General features: G+C 40.3%; 1 protein-coding gene across 2 annotated transcripts in view; it reads left to right on the forward strand.

The window, feature by feature from the left end:
• The window catches only part of dclre1a (DNA cross-link repair 1A (PSO2 homolog, S. cerevisiae)), a 25,560-nt gene continuing 8,871 nt past the window's right edge, over nucleotides 1-16,689 (forward strand). The window contains exons 1-9 of one of the 2 annotated variants that reach the window (XM_035997392.1): nucleotides 1-786; nucleotides 6,420-7,814; nucleotides 7,908-8,041; nucleotides 9,478-9,596; nucleotides 10,202-10,345; nucleotides 10,621-10,766; nucleotides 11,722-11,876; nucleotides 12,968-13,109; nucleotides 14,759-14,945. In XM_035997392.1, coding sequence (XP_035853285.1) covers nucleotides 372-786; nucleotides 6,420-7,814; nucleotides 7,908-8,041; nucleotides 9,478-9,596; nucleotides 10,202-10,345; nucleotides 10,621-10,766; nucleotides 11,722-11,876; nucleotides 12,968-13,109; nucleotides 14,759-14,925 — 2,817 coding nt within the window. In that variant the 5' untranslated portion in view covers nucleotides 1-371 and the 3' untranslated portion in view covers nucleotides 14,926-14,945. Of the gene's footprint in view, nucleotides 787-6,419; nucleotides 7,815-7,907; nucleotides 8,042-9,477; nucleotides 9,597-10,201; nucleotides 10,346-10,620; nucleotides 10,767-11,721; nucleotides 11,877-12,967; nucleotides 13,110-14,758; nucleotides 15,247-16,689 lie in introns of those variants that run through there. The other variant, XM_031315015.2, reaches the window with a different exon arrangement.

Raw genomic sequence — 16,689 nt, forward strand, 5'->3', positions numbered from 1 at the left:
TAAGAACGTTTTGTAATTGTTTTAATGGTCTTTAGCTTGAATGGGCTCGTGAAATGTGTGGAATGTGCTGTTCTGTTTCTCTACTTGTCTTTACTATATTCATTGTTGTTGTGGCGGTAAGTAAGCCAACATGTCTACTATACAGTATGAAGAAATTAGCCCCAAATCGTAATTATTAGTTATGAAAAACTATTTTCGCAGTGGGAATTCTCCTCGCAATATTATGGAATCTACAGTAGCCATTAATGTATTGTAATGTTTATTATTTTCGGTAACCGCGTGATGTTATCTAGCTAACGTTAACACTTAGTCCCGGTCGTTGGGTAACGTTAACGTTAACTTAAGGGACTTTACGCTTTTGTGTGCTCCAAATGTCAGAGAAGCACGACTCTGAAGATGACATTTGGGAGTATAAACCTCTTGAGAAGAAAAAGAAGAGACACGAATCACCGTCTGCAACTGTGACAAAAAGAAAATGTACTGTCAGAAAAACCTCCAAGAGAGACTCTTCTTTCTCAGTCAAGTCACCTGACAGGGAAGTTAAGACATCTGAAAGTAGAGATTGTAGTTCCGTTGTTACTGGAGGCAGCAGTTTAGAGGCGCATAATCTACCCTTAAAGTTATCTCCTTCTAGTGACACAGTGCTAACAGACAATGCTGCTGCAGAGGGACCATCCTCTGGAGACTTTTGCCCCATGTGTCAGATGCCCTTTTCCATATTGGTGGTACAGACTCAAAGATGGCATGTTGCTGAATGTCTTGACACCCCCAGGGACACATGCAAAGGTACAGACATTCATACTTTCATTTCATTCCTTCCTTTATCTAAAAAAATAAATACAGATACACTTATTCTTTATTATTATTACACTGTACATAACAAAAATAAAACACTTTGAAATGTTATATGCAAGATGTTCTTCATAATCATTCCATCATACTTAAAGAAGTACTCCAACAATTTAGCACTAGACTTCCATAAAATTGGTGGGACTAACAAGAGACAGATCAAAACTATGGTCAAAATCACTGTGGTAGAGCCCGACTTTTAATCCTTAGGATGGTCAGAGCTCCAAAATACCAGATTATACATTTCCTACAATGCAACTTGATAGCATCCTTCATCATGCTGCGTTCATGTCATAAGGGATGGATGGTAGAGACAGGAAAGCTTCCCGTGTTATTAGCGAGTGTTCACGTTATCTGACAACTCAAGGAGGTTGTATAATTGCAGAGTTGGTCATGTTGGGGTGAAAAAATAACATACAGTGACAATATAGCACTATATCCATTAAACGTATGTTTAATTACATTGTATGGTGGATTTTGGCTAATGTGAGGCACTTTTGTATTATAAACCTGTGATTACAACTTGGGTGTTAAAAAACATTATTTACAAGTCAGAAACTGGTAATTGCAGTTAGGGATCTCCCGATCAGGTTTTTTTGCCCTAGAGTCTGAGTCCGAGTCATTTGATTATGAGTATCTACCGATACCGAGTCCCGATCCGATACTTATATAATATATAAATAAAAAAAAAGAATAAAGAAGAGCGAAAAAACAGATCCAGGATGTTCCTTATTTTTTATTTAATTCACCTTATTTTAACATTCAACAACTCTGTTAACAAACAGAGCCCTTCTGTTACATATCTCACAGTTTGCTATGGCAATGTTGTTGTCATCAACTTTATAATACCTCCAGACCGCAGACATACTCGCGCTTTCCGCTTCAAGCTGCTTCTGTGTTCTACTTTGCCGGCATTTAACCAATAGCGTCTCTGCAACAAAGTGATGTCATGCCGCACACGTTGCTGTTTCTGTGTGGAGTCAAAAGGGTCTAACTCTGTGCCACCGCATAACTATAGATGTGTTAAAAAATAATGAGAATATATATTCAATTCAATTCAATTCAATTTTATTTATAGTATCAAATCATAACAAGAGATATCTCGAGACACTTTACAGATAGAGTAGGTCTAGACCAAACTCTGTACTTTACGAAGCCCCAACTATTACAGTGGTTGCCTCAAGAGCAAGCATTAGCAGTAGCTATTGCGACAGTGGCAAGGAAAAACTCCCTTTTTTTGTTAGGAAGAAACCTCAGACAGACCCAGACTCTTGGTAGGCGGTGTCTGACGGCACCAGTTGGGGGAGTGGTGAATGGTGGCAATAATAGTCATAATAAAGATAGTGAAGCAGTGATCACAATGGTAGTCATAGTAGTTCATGTCATAGTAGGGCACAGCAGGGCGTTACGGGGTGTAGTGTGGCACAGCAGCCTGGGTGGACGCGGTTGGACGCGGCAGGACGCAGTCGGACACTGCGGGGAAACGCAGAGCGTAGCAGGGTGTAGTAAGTCCATAGCGTCAGCTGCACCCAGGACCCCGGTGTAGGTGCCACCCAATTCCAAGGCGATGTTCTGGGTGAAGAAGAAGCAAAGGGACTCCGGGGAGAAAACTCCCCAGAGCTAGGTTAGTAACAGGCATTTCTGGGACTAAGATGCACACAAAAGGAGACAAGTGAAAAGAGAGAAGAGGGAGCGGCTCATTGTGTCCTTGGAAGGAGCTTCCCACAGCAGTCTAGAGTTATAATAGCATAACTAAGAGAGGCAGGCTAAAGAGAGGGGCCCTGGACCGGGCTCGTACTCTCCCCTGCCGGAACGGGCTTGTACTTCCTGCCTCCCTCTACTCTACTCTACTATGCTGCAACTCCTCACTCCCTAACTATAAGCTTTATCAAAGATGATGGTTTTCAGTTTATTCTTAAATGTGGCGACGGTGTCAGCCCCCCGAACCCAAGTTGGGAGCTGGTTCCACAGGAGAGGAGCCTGGTAGCTGAAGGCTCTGGCTCCGATTCTACTTTTAGAGACTCTAGGAACCACAAGTAGCTCTGAGTTCTGGGAGCGCAGTGCTCTAGTGGGACAATAAGGTACTAAAAGCTCTTCTATGTATGATGGTGCTTGACCATTTAGTGCTTTGTAGGTCAGGAGAAGGATTTTAAATTCAATCCTGGATTTTACAGGAAGCCAATGCAGAGAAGCTAATACAGGAGAAATGTGATCTCTTTTGTTAGTTCTTGTCAGAACACGTGCTGCAGCATTCTGGATCAGCTGGAGGGTCTTGAGGGACTTATTTGAGCAGCCTGATAGTAAAGAATTACAGTAGTCCAGCCGGGAAGTTACGAATGCATGGACTAGTTTTTCAGCATCGTTTTGAGACAGGATGTTCCTGATTTTGGCAATGTTACGAAGATGGAAAAAGGCTGTTCTTGAGGTTTGTTTTAAGTGGGCGTTAAAGGATAGATCCTGGTCAAAAATGACTCCTAGATTTCTGACAGTAGTGCTGGAGGCCAGGGCAATACCATCTAGGGTAGCTATATATTTAGATAATGAAGTTCGGTGGTGCTTGGGTCCCTAGCACAATAACTTCCGTTTTGTTTGAGTTCAACATCAGAAAATTGTGGGTCATCCAGGATTTTATATCTTTAATGCACGCTTGAAGTTTAGCTAACTGACCGCTTTCGTCTGGCTTGATTGACAGATATAATTGGGTGTCGTCTGCGTAACAGTGAAAGTTAATTGAGTGTTTCCTAATAATATTGCCTAGAGGAAGCATATATAAAGAGAATAGAATTGGTCCAAGCACTGAGCCTTGAGGAACGCCATGGCTAACTTTAGCGTATTTGGATGGTTTATCGTTAATATTAACAAATTGGGATCGCTCAGAAAAATAGGACTTAAACCAGCTTAGTGCGATTCCTTTAATGCCAACTAAATGTTCCAGTCTCTGTAAGAGGATGGTATGGTCAATAGTGTCGAATGCAGCACTAAGATCTAATAAGACAAGTACGGAGACAAGTCCTTTGTCAGCAGCAGTTAGAAGGTCGTTAGTGATTTTCACCAGTGCCGTCTCTGTGCTATGATGCATTCTAAATCCTGACTGAAAGTCTTCAAATAGACTATTTCTATGCAGAAAGTCACACAATTGATTAGCGACTACCTTCTCAAGGATTTTGGAGAGAAACGGGAGGTTAGATATAGGTCTATAGTTGGCTAAGACCTCAGGGTCGAGGGTGGGTTTTTTCAGAATAGGTTTTATCACAGCTACTTTAAAAGACTGCGGTACGTGACCCGTTAATAAGGACATATTGATCGTATCTAGTAATGTGGTGTTGACCACGGGTAGTGCTTCTTTAAGTAGCTTCGTTGGAATGGGGTCTAAGAGACAGGTAGTTGGCTTAGCTGAAGAGACCCTTAACATTAATTGTTGGAGGTCTAAAGGATAAAAGCCGTCTAAATAAGTATCAGGTCTTATCGTTCTCTCTAGCCCTCCTGCGCCCAATGGTGAGTCGTTGGAAGCTGTGGGCAGAAGGTGATGAATTTTTTCTCTAATTGTTATAATTTTATCATTAAAAAAGGTCATGAAGTCATCACTGCTCAGAGCTATAGGAATAGATGGCTCAATAGAGCTGTGACTATCTGTCAGCCTGGCTACAGTGCTGAAAAGAAACCTTGGGTTGTTCTTATTTTCTTCTATTAGTGTTGAGTAATAGTCTGATCTGGCATTTCTGAGGGCCCTCCTATAATTTTTTAGACTATCTTGCCAATCCACACGAGATTCTTCCAGTTTGGTGGAACGCCATTTACTTTCAAGTTTTCGTGAGATTTGTTTTAATTTGCGAGTTTGGGAGTTATACCAAGGTGCTAGTTTCCTTTCCTTCATCATCTTCTTTTTGAGAGGAGCAACCGAGTCTAAAGTAGTCCGTAGGCAGGCCGTAGCAGCGTCTACAAAGTTATCAAGTTGGGAGGGACTAGAGTTAACATAACAGTCCTCTGTTATATTAAGGCATGACATTGAGTTAAGTGCTGTTGGAATAGCTTCCTTAAATTTAGCTATAGCACTGTCAGATAAGCATCTAGTGTAGAAACTTTTATTTAATTTCGTATAGTCTGGTAGTAGGAATTCGAAAGTTATTAAAAAATGGTCTGATAATAAAGGATTCTGCGGAAATACTATTAAATCGTCAATTTTGATGCCATATTCTAGCACAAGGTCGAGGGTGTGGTTAAAACAGTGCGTGGCCTTATGCACCCTCTGACTGAAACCAATAGAATCTAGCAGTGAATTGAAAGCAGTACTAAGGCTATTGCTCTCAATGTCCACATGGATATTAAAATCACCTACAATAAGTACTTTGTCTGATTGAAGGACTACGCATGATAAAAACTCTGAGAATTCAGATAAAAACTCAGAATATGGACCTGGTGCTCGGTAAACAACAACGAATATAATTGGCTGTACTGTTTTCCATGTTGGGTGTTGAAGATTAAGAACAAGGCTTTCAAACGAGTTATAATTTAGTTTAGGTTTAGGATTAATTAACAGGCTCGAGTCAAATATGGCTGCAACTCCCCCTCCTCGGCCTGAGCCTCGTGGAATTTGGGTATTATTATGACTGGGAGGAGTGGCTTCGTTTAAACTAACATATTCGTCATGGCCCAGCCAGGTTTCGGTGAGGCAGAATAAATCAATGTGGTTATCTGATATCAATTCGTTTACCAATAATGCTTTCGATGACAGAGATCTAATATTTAATAGTCCACATTTGATTTTCCTATTCTGTTCTATCGTTGCAGTGGTTGTTTTAATTCCAATTAGGTTGTTTAGTATAGCACCTCTTTTGTTAGCGTTTGGTTTAAACGGTCTCAGTCGGGGGACAGACACGGTGGTTATGGGATTATGAATGGGTGATTGCTCTGAAGGGAGCACAGAGGGGCGTGTAGCGCTGTATCTCTGATTATTGACTTTGGGAGAGTGTGTCTGGTCAGTGTGCTTGTGGGAGTGTTTACGGGATGTAAACAGTCAATCAGAGGTCTGGGTATGCAGGGCGTGGTGCAAATTTCCACGTAGCATCTGGCTTCCGCGTGTATTGGGATGATATACATACATATATATCCGAGTCCTGATCGGGAGGTAACGTCTGATTCCGATCGAGTCTGAAACCACGTGATCGGGCCCGATTTCCGATCATGTGATCGGATCTGGACATCCCTAATTACAGTAATTCCCTCGTGACATGAACATGGCATCAGATCCTCCCTTACTGGTGAATGCCTATATCGTGCTCTCATGCCCTAAGTTTGTACCACAGGGTTTTTGTTCAGCTTTGGAGTCTCAAGCCCAACTCAAGAAAACATTGACTACATAATCAGTGTTATTTGTTCTAGAAAGCTCCCTCGAGCCACAGCAGACTTGGCATGACGAGTAAACTATTGTGTAAAATCAGGCACCTCTAAGTTTTTGAATATCTGTGTTGTCAAACTGCTTTAGCAGATTTTGTATGTAGGTGCTTTTGAATGATTATCATTTTGTACCCTGCTGAAAAGCCTAATTTCTACATGTTTGTCTGTTCACACAGAATGTCCAGATGGCCTCCGGTGCTTCTCCACCATTCCAAACCATTACAAGAAATTCAACCACACCCTCTTGGCCCATAGTCGAGCAAACAGTGACACAGCCCTCCTCAGCCTGTCCCAGCAGGCAGGGACCAGCGGGAAGACCGACCTCAGTTGTCTCCCAGGACTGATAAACAATGATGTGGATGGCTCTATTTTAGAAATTTCACAGGATAATGCTTTTAGTCTTTCTGCCATTTCCAATCATAGTGTCTCCCCTCACAGTAATCTCACTGGAACACCTCCATCTAAACTTACAAATGGACTTCTGTTACTGCGTTCACCTGGCCCAGAGGATTTTAAGAAAAAGAAAGGATGGTCGTCCTCTACTAAAAGACAAAAGCCTATCAGTGCTTCTCAAGAAAGTAAAACAGAGCTTTCATCCACTCCTGTCAAAGCAGAGAGTGGAATACAAGCTTGTGAAGGTTTAGCCAATTGTGAACCTTCCCCTGACAACAATGATGCAATATCCTATTCACCACTTTCTGAGTTCCCTGCAGAGACTGAAGTCCATAGTAGTGAATGTCGAAAAGCCCTTTTTAATAATGATGCATTTGAAAATGAGAATGAAAACTCAATGGTGCTGTTCAGTGACGGTTTCTCAAGTGAAGATGAGCTCCTCACTGGATTTATAGATGCTTTGGAAACTGATAATGTGCAGATAAAGGATCCTGCTTCCTTAAACACCCAGCTAGAGTCAATTACCTCATTGCCGCCTACTAACCAGCTAGCTGCTTCTGCAGTTGCTGAAAATAGAGCTGATTCCACAGGTGAAAAAGAAACTTACGGTAAATCTACCTGTACCATCAGTCCATGCAAAAGCAGTATTCAGTCTCCACAAAGTATTGTTTTAGAGCGCCTGAGAGAAACTCTTCTAAGCTCAGATAGCCTGCATTTGAGAAACTTGAAAGACAGCAATGTTCAAGTGCCTTCATCACAAACCTCCATTGTCCAAAGATCTCAAACCATGCCACCACAGAAGGGACAGATCAAGGCAGGTCAAGCCTCCTGTCTAAAGCAGACTGACATTGGAGTGTTTTTTGGCCTCAAACCGCTCAAGGAGCAGGAGAAAGTGGCTGAGAGTGGACCACATGAAATCAACACCACCCCTGTTCCAACACTTGGTGAAAACTCAGGACTGAGGCGACAAAGGAGAGCCAGGCAAAGAAAAAGCAAGCCTGACACAAATGCAGATGCCTCACAGGGCACAGGGACTGTAAATACTAGTAATGTGGTGGATGCCCAGGGAGAAGCAGGGAAAGGTAGGACCAGAGGATGGAGAGGAAGAAGCTGGAACCGAAGGAACGCGGTGGGAGAAGTAGAGTTACCACGTTGTCCCTTCTACAAGAAGATTCCAGGTCAGTGAGTGACCATATATCATATATTGCTGCATACATTTGAAGGTTAATTATTTTGTAATCTAAAAATATGTAAAATGTTATTGTACTTAGGGACAAAGTTTGTCATAGATGCTTTTGGGTATGGAGAGATCCAGGGCATCACTGCCTACTTCCTCACACATTTCCACTCAGACCACTACGGAGGGTTGACCAAGAACTCCACATTTCCAATCTACTGTAACAGAGTAAGTCAAGCTTTGGTTACTGTAAAATACGAATGACTGACTTCCGGTATTATTTCATTTTATTGGTGCTCATGCTGTGTATTTTATCTGGTGGCTAAGTGCCTGATGTTTATACTGGTTGGGTTGTGCATCAATTAGCCATATTTTAATCTACACCACTGTATTTTGAAGTAGGAGTCAATTACATTACTATATTATTTTTATTACCTTCTCTGCATGAGACCATGGCATTTGTTTGGAATTTATTTTTGTTTTTACATTAAAAAGTGTTGGACGGTGGTTTTTACCCCAGATTTCATTTGACTATCACTGAAACTGCATCCCACAAAACCAACATTTTTATATTTCATACAGGGAAAGAACAGTGTGCCAGTTTAGATATGTCTGCAGTTTTGTGTCAAAAATAAATGACAGGTCTTTTGCCCTCCTAAGGCCTGTTAGTCCTGTTCCAATACTATGGAACAGATTCATTCTTTGAAAGTGCTACAGAACTTTATTTTATTTATTTGCATCTCATTAAAAAGCTCCTGACTGCTCTCTTTCACAGAATGCATGGAGTGAATACCTTACCCATTTGTTATCTCACTGCACTGCATTGCCTCGGTAATGGAAAATTAGCTTCCAGTTGGCAGCTATGAATACCAATTTGCCAATGGCTCTGACCATATTGGAGTTGATTGAAATTTGAAGACCTTTTTTGACACAGTATTGGATAAAAACACTTCATATCCAGGAAATTGAGTTTGTCTGGGGCCTTAGTTGTTCTTTCTGTTTATAGCGTTAGCACTTTGTTGTTACTTTGCAAATATTGCATCCAATTATGGGGTGTGAATTAAGCAATAAACTGAATTGAGGTATACAGCAAAACAATTTTTAATTCATACTTTGAACCTCTTTCATTTTTAAATTAAACATAATGTTGTTCAGTATTTTATTTCATGCGTTGCACATTTTCTATTTATCTTACTGGGATATTTAAGAACATACCTCTGAAGCTAATTAAAAAGCCCAATAGATTGTATCCAGAATAAAAATGTTTTGGTGAAAGAGGCCAGATAAGTTCTCCTGTCAAATGGGTCATGATTTATCACAGTGTGTGCTATCTTGGGATTAAAACTAAAAACAGATTGGCAGACTCAGACATAGACATTGGGACTCCATTGGGGTTTTATTTTTTTGGTAGGTCACATAAATTCAATTTGGATGCTAGGTGGGTCGCAGCCCAGAAAAGTTTGATCGGTGAGTAGGGGGTCTTACTTAGTTGTTTATAATATACAAATTTATAGAGTAGTTATACTGTGTTTACTTGACCAGTTTTTTTTTTTTTTAAATAGAAAAGTCTAGTTTTTTTCTAGCTTTAGTGGCTGCTGCCGCATCACTATATGTAAGTTAACCATAGAGATTTATGTTGACTGACAGCTGCCTCTCCTGGTCAGATTACAGGGAACCTGGTGAAGAGCAAACTGAGGGTAGCAGAGCAGTATGTCCACATACTCCCCATGAACACCCAGGTCACCGTGGAGGGGGTCACGGTCATCCTCCTGGATGCCAACCAGTAAGTCATCGACCTGACCTCAACATCAGCCAGTTGAATGTCTGACACTAATGCTAGTCTAGCCAAATAATAATAATAATAATAATAATAATAATAATAATACATTTTATTTAAAGCAACTTTCATGACACCCAAGGTCACTTCACAAGCAAAAAAAGGACATTAAAATTATAATCATCTCATAAAAAATAAAAATAAAAGTCAGTCTTGATGAGATATGTTTTAAGTCTGTTTTTAAAGTCAGTAATTGAGTCACAGTGTCTGATGTAGTCTGGCAGTGACTATGATGATAATGGCAAATGCTAGATTGTTCCACTTAGGAATACTAATGTTTTTTTTTTTTTTAGGAAAACTCTAATTCTGCATGACAGGGCATTTTCTTCAGTTGGCTTTTTTTGATAGTTTCCACCATTTTGAATTCAAACCTATTCGTACCAACAATTGTGAAGGCCAGTCACTACTGTATACCTGCGTTATTGACCACACTTTTCTTGGCAGTCAAAGCTTCTAAGAAGACACGTATCTTTGTTTATCACACACACTGAGTACTTCCTTCACTTTTCATATAGCTAGCTTCACCTCCTGTCTGCGTCTTTTTTTTTAAGTTGTCCAGGAGCTGCCATGCTGCTGTTCTTCCTGCCTGATGGACAGAGAGTCCTCCACACTGGAGACTTCAGAGCTGATCCGTCAATGGAGACCTACCCTGAGTTACTCAGCTGCAGGGTACAGACGCTCTACCTAGACACCACGTTAGTACCTGTCTCCTCTCATATTCATTGTATGTAGCAGTGAGGTTACTAAATGGCCAAAACAGAGGACTGTTGTTACTGTATATGTGACCTTTTTTTGGGTGGTTACTGTAAATAAGACTCTTCTCAGCCAATGTGGATCAGTATTAGCTAAAATGTTAAAACTTTGTTTTCACTTCATGTCCTCAATCCTCTCAAGCAATAAACTCAGTAAAAGTGATGCAGAAGCCCAGAGGAAACTCAGATTTTCAATGTAAGCTCTTGTATCCCTATAGCTACTGCAGTCCTGAGTATACCTTCCCCAGACAGCAAGAGGTCATCACCTTTGCAGCCAACACAGCCTTTGAACTGGTGACGCTCAACCCACGTACACTTGTGGTGTGTGGATCCTACTCTGTGGGAAAAGAGAAGGTCTTTCTAGGTGAGTGTTTAGTGGAAATCATACTTTCCGCATCTGCATGGCTACAATTTGTTGTGGCAGACCTGGCATGATGTCTTACAACAAATGATTTCATAGAGTTATGCAGTTTTTAAACAGTTTTATAAGTTGAACAGTATTTTCTCAAATCAAGGAGGAGTGAAATGAAAACATAACTTACAACTTAGGTCATCCTGTTGCTTAGAAAAAAAGTAGGTGTTGTCGAACCTACTCCTGTGGGCACCCACTTAGCTGAAGTGACTAATTATACTAAGAGATTTAGGTATGGGGTTGATATAGCTTGGACATGATTCGAAAACAGTTTGAGCATTAGACAGGTTGATGATAAGTGACATTTTTTTGATGACTAATTATATGTTAATTTATTCATTCAATTCTGGGAACAGTGATATTTCTTTGACACAAACTATTGCACAGAAAGTAAAATATATTTCTAAACCTAAAAGGAAGGCAATTGGATTTTTGTCTGTAGCTTTTGATCACTACCTGACCTTTCCTCCCTCTGAAAGGGCATGTGGGATTACGTGTACCGAAAGGGAGTGGTGTGGAGAATTGTGGATTTGTCTGTTTTGAAAAAAAGAGCCACTCTTGTGTCCTCTAGTGATGCATGAACAATGCTCTGTTCCACTTTGGTGTGGTGGAGTGATGAAAAACCAATGTCCTCACAGAAGGTGAACATCATGCATTCATTATGTAATGCTTCAACAAGCTTTGCATGGAATTAGTACATGGACTGTACAACTGTACTCAGCCAGTTAGTTCTCCGTTATTCCACGAGAGTATCTGTGCTCAGAAATATATCCAGATTGTGTTTTGATTTGGGGGGGGAGGGGAGTGGGGTCTTATTAACTGCAAGTACATACTAGGTCTTAAAATTAAGGGCTGAATTGCCCACATTCCTGCTTCTTACATAGACCTTGCTCTGCTTCATTTGTAGCACTGGCAGAGGTTCTGGGGTCTAAAGTGTGCCTCTCTCGAGACAAATACAACACCATGTGCTGTCTGGAGTCGGAGCAAGTCAGACAACGTATAACCACCGACTGGAAGGCAGCCCAGGTCCATGTGCTGCCCATGATGCAGCTCTCCTTCAAAGTAGGTGCAGCAGTCTCATTTTCCATTAACTGATCTGAAAAGAGGAGTTATTACAGTGGGACTCAGGGATATAGAAATTAATCCTATTTTAGGGGCATGTTTAGGAAACAAAGTACATCAGTGATAAGAGTAAAACAACTATCAAATATATCATATCAGACTTATGTCCCCCAGACTCTATCTATATTTACAGTATTCACTGCATATAAGGCCATGCATTTGGGTAAGTTTGACAGTTCAATGTAATAATACACTACTTAGTAAGATGAAGGGGAATAGAACTAGTTACACACTGTTTCTCAAATGGTCTGCAGACCTTTTGTGTAAATGTTTCTCTTGTTTAACCAAGGGCCCGTGTCAAATGGACAGTTTATTTGGATGTGCAAACACATCTGTTATTCTGCTTATTATGTTATATGCTAGTATCTAGAACAGCAATTTAAATAATTAGGAAATGCTAATTATGATGGCCAAGCACAACATCTCCCCAAAAGGACTAACTCATTTAAATTTGCCATCTGTATCACCACAGATAAGTCCCTGAGTTGGTATAATTCAAGCATCACTAGGCACCGAAAGGCTGACTTAGGGGAAATATGTGCAGTTTAGGTTTGCATTGAGACCTTTGATTAGTGACTGTTTGAGCATTTTTTATCAAGAAGACCTGAGCTACTAGAACTTGGACAGAGTCATCTTGAAATAAATTGATAGATTGATAAAAAACTGTATAAAACCATTTGAATTTAAATGTTTGCATTGTAAATAACCTATTTAGTTTTGTTTATCAGCTGGCAAACGAGTGATGTGTGTGAGTTTGTTTGGAGTCATGTTTGGAAGTTAAGCTATTCGAAAACACAAAGCAGGATGGTGGTTCCCAGCGTGAGCACAACAGCTGCACAAACATAAGTTATCTTTACACCTTTTGGAAGAGAGCTTTATGTATACGTTTAGCAGCTGTTCTTGGTAGCAACAGCGTTCAGCAATATGTTGTCACATTTCAGTTCATCAGCATGTAATACATTTTCAGAGATCATGCATGAATATGAAATTCTCACTTCCATGTCTCCTTCTCACTTTCATCTTGTCTCCAGAAACTGCAGGATTACCTGGCACGCTTCTCAGGACGGTACGATCAACTGGTGGCCTTTAAGCCCACAGGCTGGACCTTCAGCCAGCAGGTGGAATCAGTAGAAGATATTCAGCCTCAAATCACCGGCAACATCTCTATCTATGGTACTGTAGTGGGAAATTTTATTTTAACATTATTGTTTTATATCTTACAAGATTCTCTTATATACTTTACAGGAGTTTCCTAATATTCTTTAATTTTGTTATAGACTTAGAGACTCCAAGGAAGAAGCAACTGGCATCATAAACTCTGGCCTAGTTGAGAATATCCTTCTTTTTTATGGAACTCAGCGTTCCTACTGTTTACCTTTAGCAGATAAGGGGGAAAAGGACCATAACATTTGAATAGTGGCTCCTTCTGTCTTCTGAGATAAACAGACGTTTAGGCTGAAAGAGAGGACAGGAGCAGGGCAAGGTTGTAAAGGCATTGTGACTCTTTATGGTGTTTTTTCCTCTGAGGCTCTGAGGCTTCTAAGGATATCCTGGAGGGGGGTGGTTTAAGTGAGTTTTTACTATATAGATGTATGGTTAGCTCAGGTGGTCAGAAGACCTTTCAGATGTGCCATGAATACTTGTGAAACTGTTTTCTCTGCATTTGCAAGACCAAACTTTGGTTCCATTCTCAGTAACTCTTTATTAGTTTCATTACTTGTGTTTTTAATCTACTCGTCTGCTGTTAACAAGAAAAACTTCCACTACAGTACACACTTACATACAGCATTAACAGAGAAATCCATGAATACTCCGCTAAAAGGCCTGAAAACATTCTAATGAATCAGATGTTTTTTCATGAGTAAATCTTTATATATCTCGTATAAATTAGGACTCTTAATGCCATTTAATGATATTTGAAGGTCTTCTGCAAAGTAGATATTCAAGTTGTTAATGCACCCTCGCTCTTTTCCTGACCACACAACAGATCCTTATAATGGTGAATAATCTTAATTTTCATCTTGACACACTGCTAGGACTTATCAGCCATCTGGCCAGTAGCCTACAATCACTAGCAAGAGGCTTTTGCCATGCACACTCACACATAAGTTCTTCCTCCTCAGCAGGTGTGTGTCACTCAGGCGGATGCCAGCTTGTGATCTCTCTCACCGACTTGTGTTGTTTTCCTCTTCCTTACTCTTCCCAGCCATTACTGCTCCTAATATTGTTATCTGCATGTGGGAGGATTGACTTTGTTCTTGAGTAGGTTCAGTTTCAGCTAGATCTGTTTAAAGCAGCGGAGCACATCAAATCTGGAGGGGCGAAGGTAGGTTAAACAAGAGGCATCAGCTTTCTGAGACAGTGCCAGATGTCTTCTTATTCTCTCCTCAAAACAAAAGAAATGAGACATTTGATAGTCTTATATAATTGTCTGAAATGTGCCTTGAGCTCTCAAAGGGGGAAAGTCTGAGTCTGTGGGTCTCTTTGTTGAGCACCTAGCCCCGTTGCTTATCTGACTGACTCCGCCATACATTTAGAAGTTCTATGATGAGGGTTAGGGTTATCTAATCTAAGCAAATGAGCCGATTGAAAGGGAAAAGTCCTCTGGTTCAGTTCTAAACTACTGCTTGCCTCTTTCCCTACAGGACTTGTCTCCTTAATAAATAGAAAATAGAGATAATTATAACCTTCACTTAAAATAACCCTGTGAGGAAACAAAACATGGGTTATCTTTGGGCTTATTAGCTGTGCTCCGCTTGGCTACATATGAATTGCCATCGTTTGGGTACACAATGATGGCAACCCTTTTGTTTACTTGACAGGAATCCCATACAGTGAACACAGCAGCTTTCTGGAGTTGAAGCGTTTCGTCCAGTGGCTTCAGCCCCTCAAGATCATCCCGACAGTCAACAATGGCAGCTGGGCTAGCAGGAAGGCTATGGAGAAGTGCTTCAATGAGTGGCTCATGGAAGCTAAAGCTGCACTGTAATAAACTTTGTTCACAGCTGGACTCAAAATCGCCTCTATTGCTCCTTGGTTATAAGAGCAAAACCAATCGATTCTCAATACTGTATGACCATGGGGAACAAATATATTTAAACATTACTCATTGTTTTACTTTTAGTGAAGTTGCCTCAGACTGCTGAGCTCATAACACTAGTATTCCAATGCAGAGTGAGGGGTTGTGATGAAGTAGGTGAACATGAAGTGCATTCACATCTATTATAAAGGTATGAATTAAAACAACTCTGAAAGCCATTTTGTGTAAACATGATCTGAGGTCGTACACACATTGTCTACAATTAGACCTGGTTTTTTGCTCAATGGTGTTTTAAGCCCCCAACGTCTCCTTCCTAGGCAGCGCTGCGACCGTTGACTTCAAGGCACCTAATCCTAACCTTAACCATTGCCTAATCCTAGTGCCTCGCTGCCTGGAAGGAGACGTTGGGGGCTTAAAACACAGATAAACTGTTTTTTTTTAGTAAAAATTATTATACAATGGAACTGAATTAATTGGACGTGTTCACTGCCTGCTGTGCCCACCTCCACCGTTAGTGTCAACAATATACTACTGCTTTAAAATTGTGCAATTTTATAAGTATCTGTATTTTGTTCTATTTTAACAAAAAATAAATGTTTTAAACTTTCTTAACCCCCCCCTGTTTTTCATTTTTTGCAACATTAACCTGTTCATACTACTTACATACATGAGATTGAAGATGAGTTTTATTATAATTAGCAAACTTGGCACAATCAGTGGTTTTTAAGTTTGCATTATTTTTATTTATTATTTTGGATTTTCACTGCTACTGTACACTAAAATCATTCCCCATTAGTGCCTCTTCGGGAATGAATAGTGTTGGAGGAATGCCACTGTTGGGGAAATGCAAACTTGTCTTGAACAGTGTGCTGCAGTCAGACCTTTCAGCAGTTTATCTCTGAGACAGCAGAGACATGCTTTACAGAGATGGAGCTTTCTGAATCTCAGTTTCTGATAAAACAGGCTTTTCACAGTCACTGTGATTTCACCTTTCATGTAGAACTTCAACTTATCCCATCTGCCTGAGTTGTGCGTGTTCAATCTCAGGGGCCAGAGTGAGGAAAATGTTTGCCGCAAAATCTGTACATTGAAAAGGTTCAATGTTGTACTGTAGATTCCCACAGTATATCCCAGGGTGTGCAGTCAGTGATGTATAATTAATATCTTAATTTACTAATGATTTGATTTTAAAATGTAACATTTATGAACACTGAATCTTGTAAATTTTCATCACTTAATTTTTTGGCATAGCAGTGTTCACAATAAAATGTTGCCCTGATAATTGGTTTATAAAACCATCTCTAGGCATTTCATTACACCCCTTGCCTCTCTTCCTATTTCAAATCATATATGTGTTGCATGTTTATCACCCACTTTACTTGGCTGATGTAATAACCACTGTATTACTATCTCTGCCCACAGGGAGCCATTTCCAGTGAGCCATTTCTAATAATGGCGTATCATATTCTTCCCTTCTTGCCAAACTGAAATTGGATTGACTGTGGTGCTTGTTGAAATGTCTTTCTATTTCATTCTTTAGGTACAGTATGTCTTATTGGTGTCTGATTTTGAGTTTTGCATATGAATAACAAAAGAATATTCGCTGTTACTGTCAGACTGTGCCAGATGTGATGGTTTTTGGCACGGCATCATCCCCCAAACATGAGACCATTGCTCAAGGCAGGTAACTCACCCCATTGACTACCGAGCCAA

The sequence above is a fragment of the Sander lucioperca genome, chromosome 22, assembly GCF_008315115.2.
Source record: "Sander lucioperca isolate FBNREF2018 chromosome 22, SLUC_FBN_1.2, whole genome shotgun sequence".
Lineage (NCBI taxonomy): Eukaryota > Metazoa > Chordata > Actinopteri > Perciformes > Percidae > Sander > Sander lucioperca.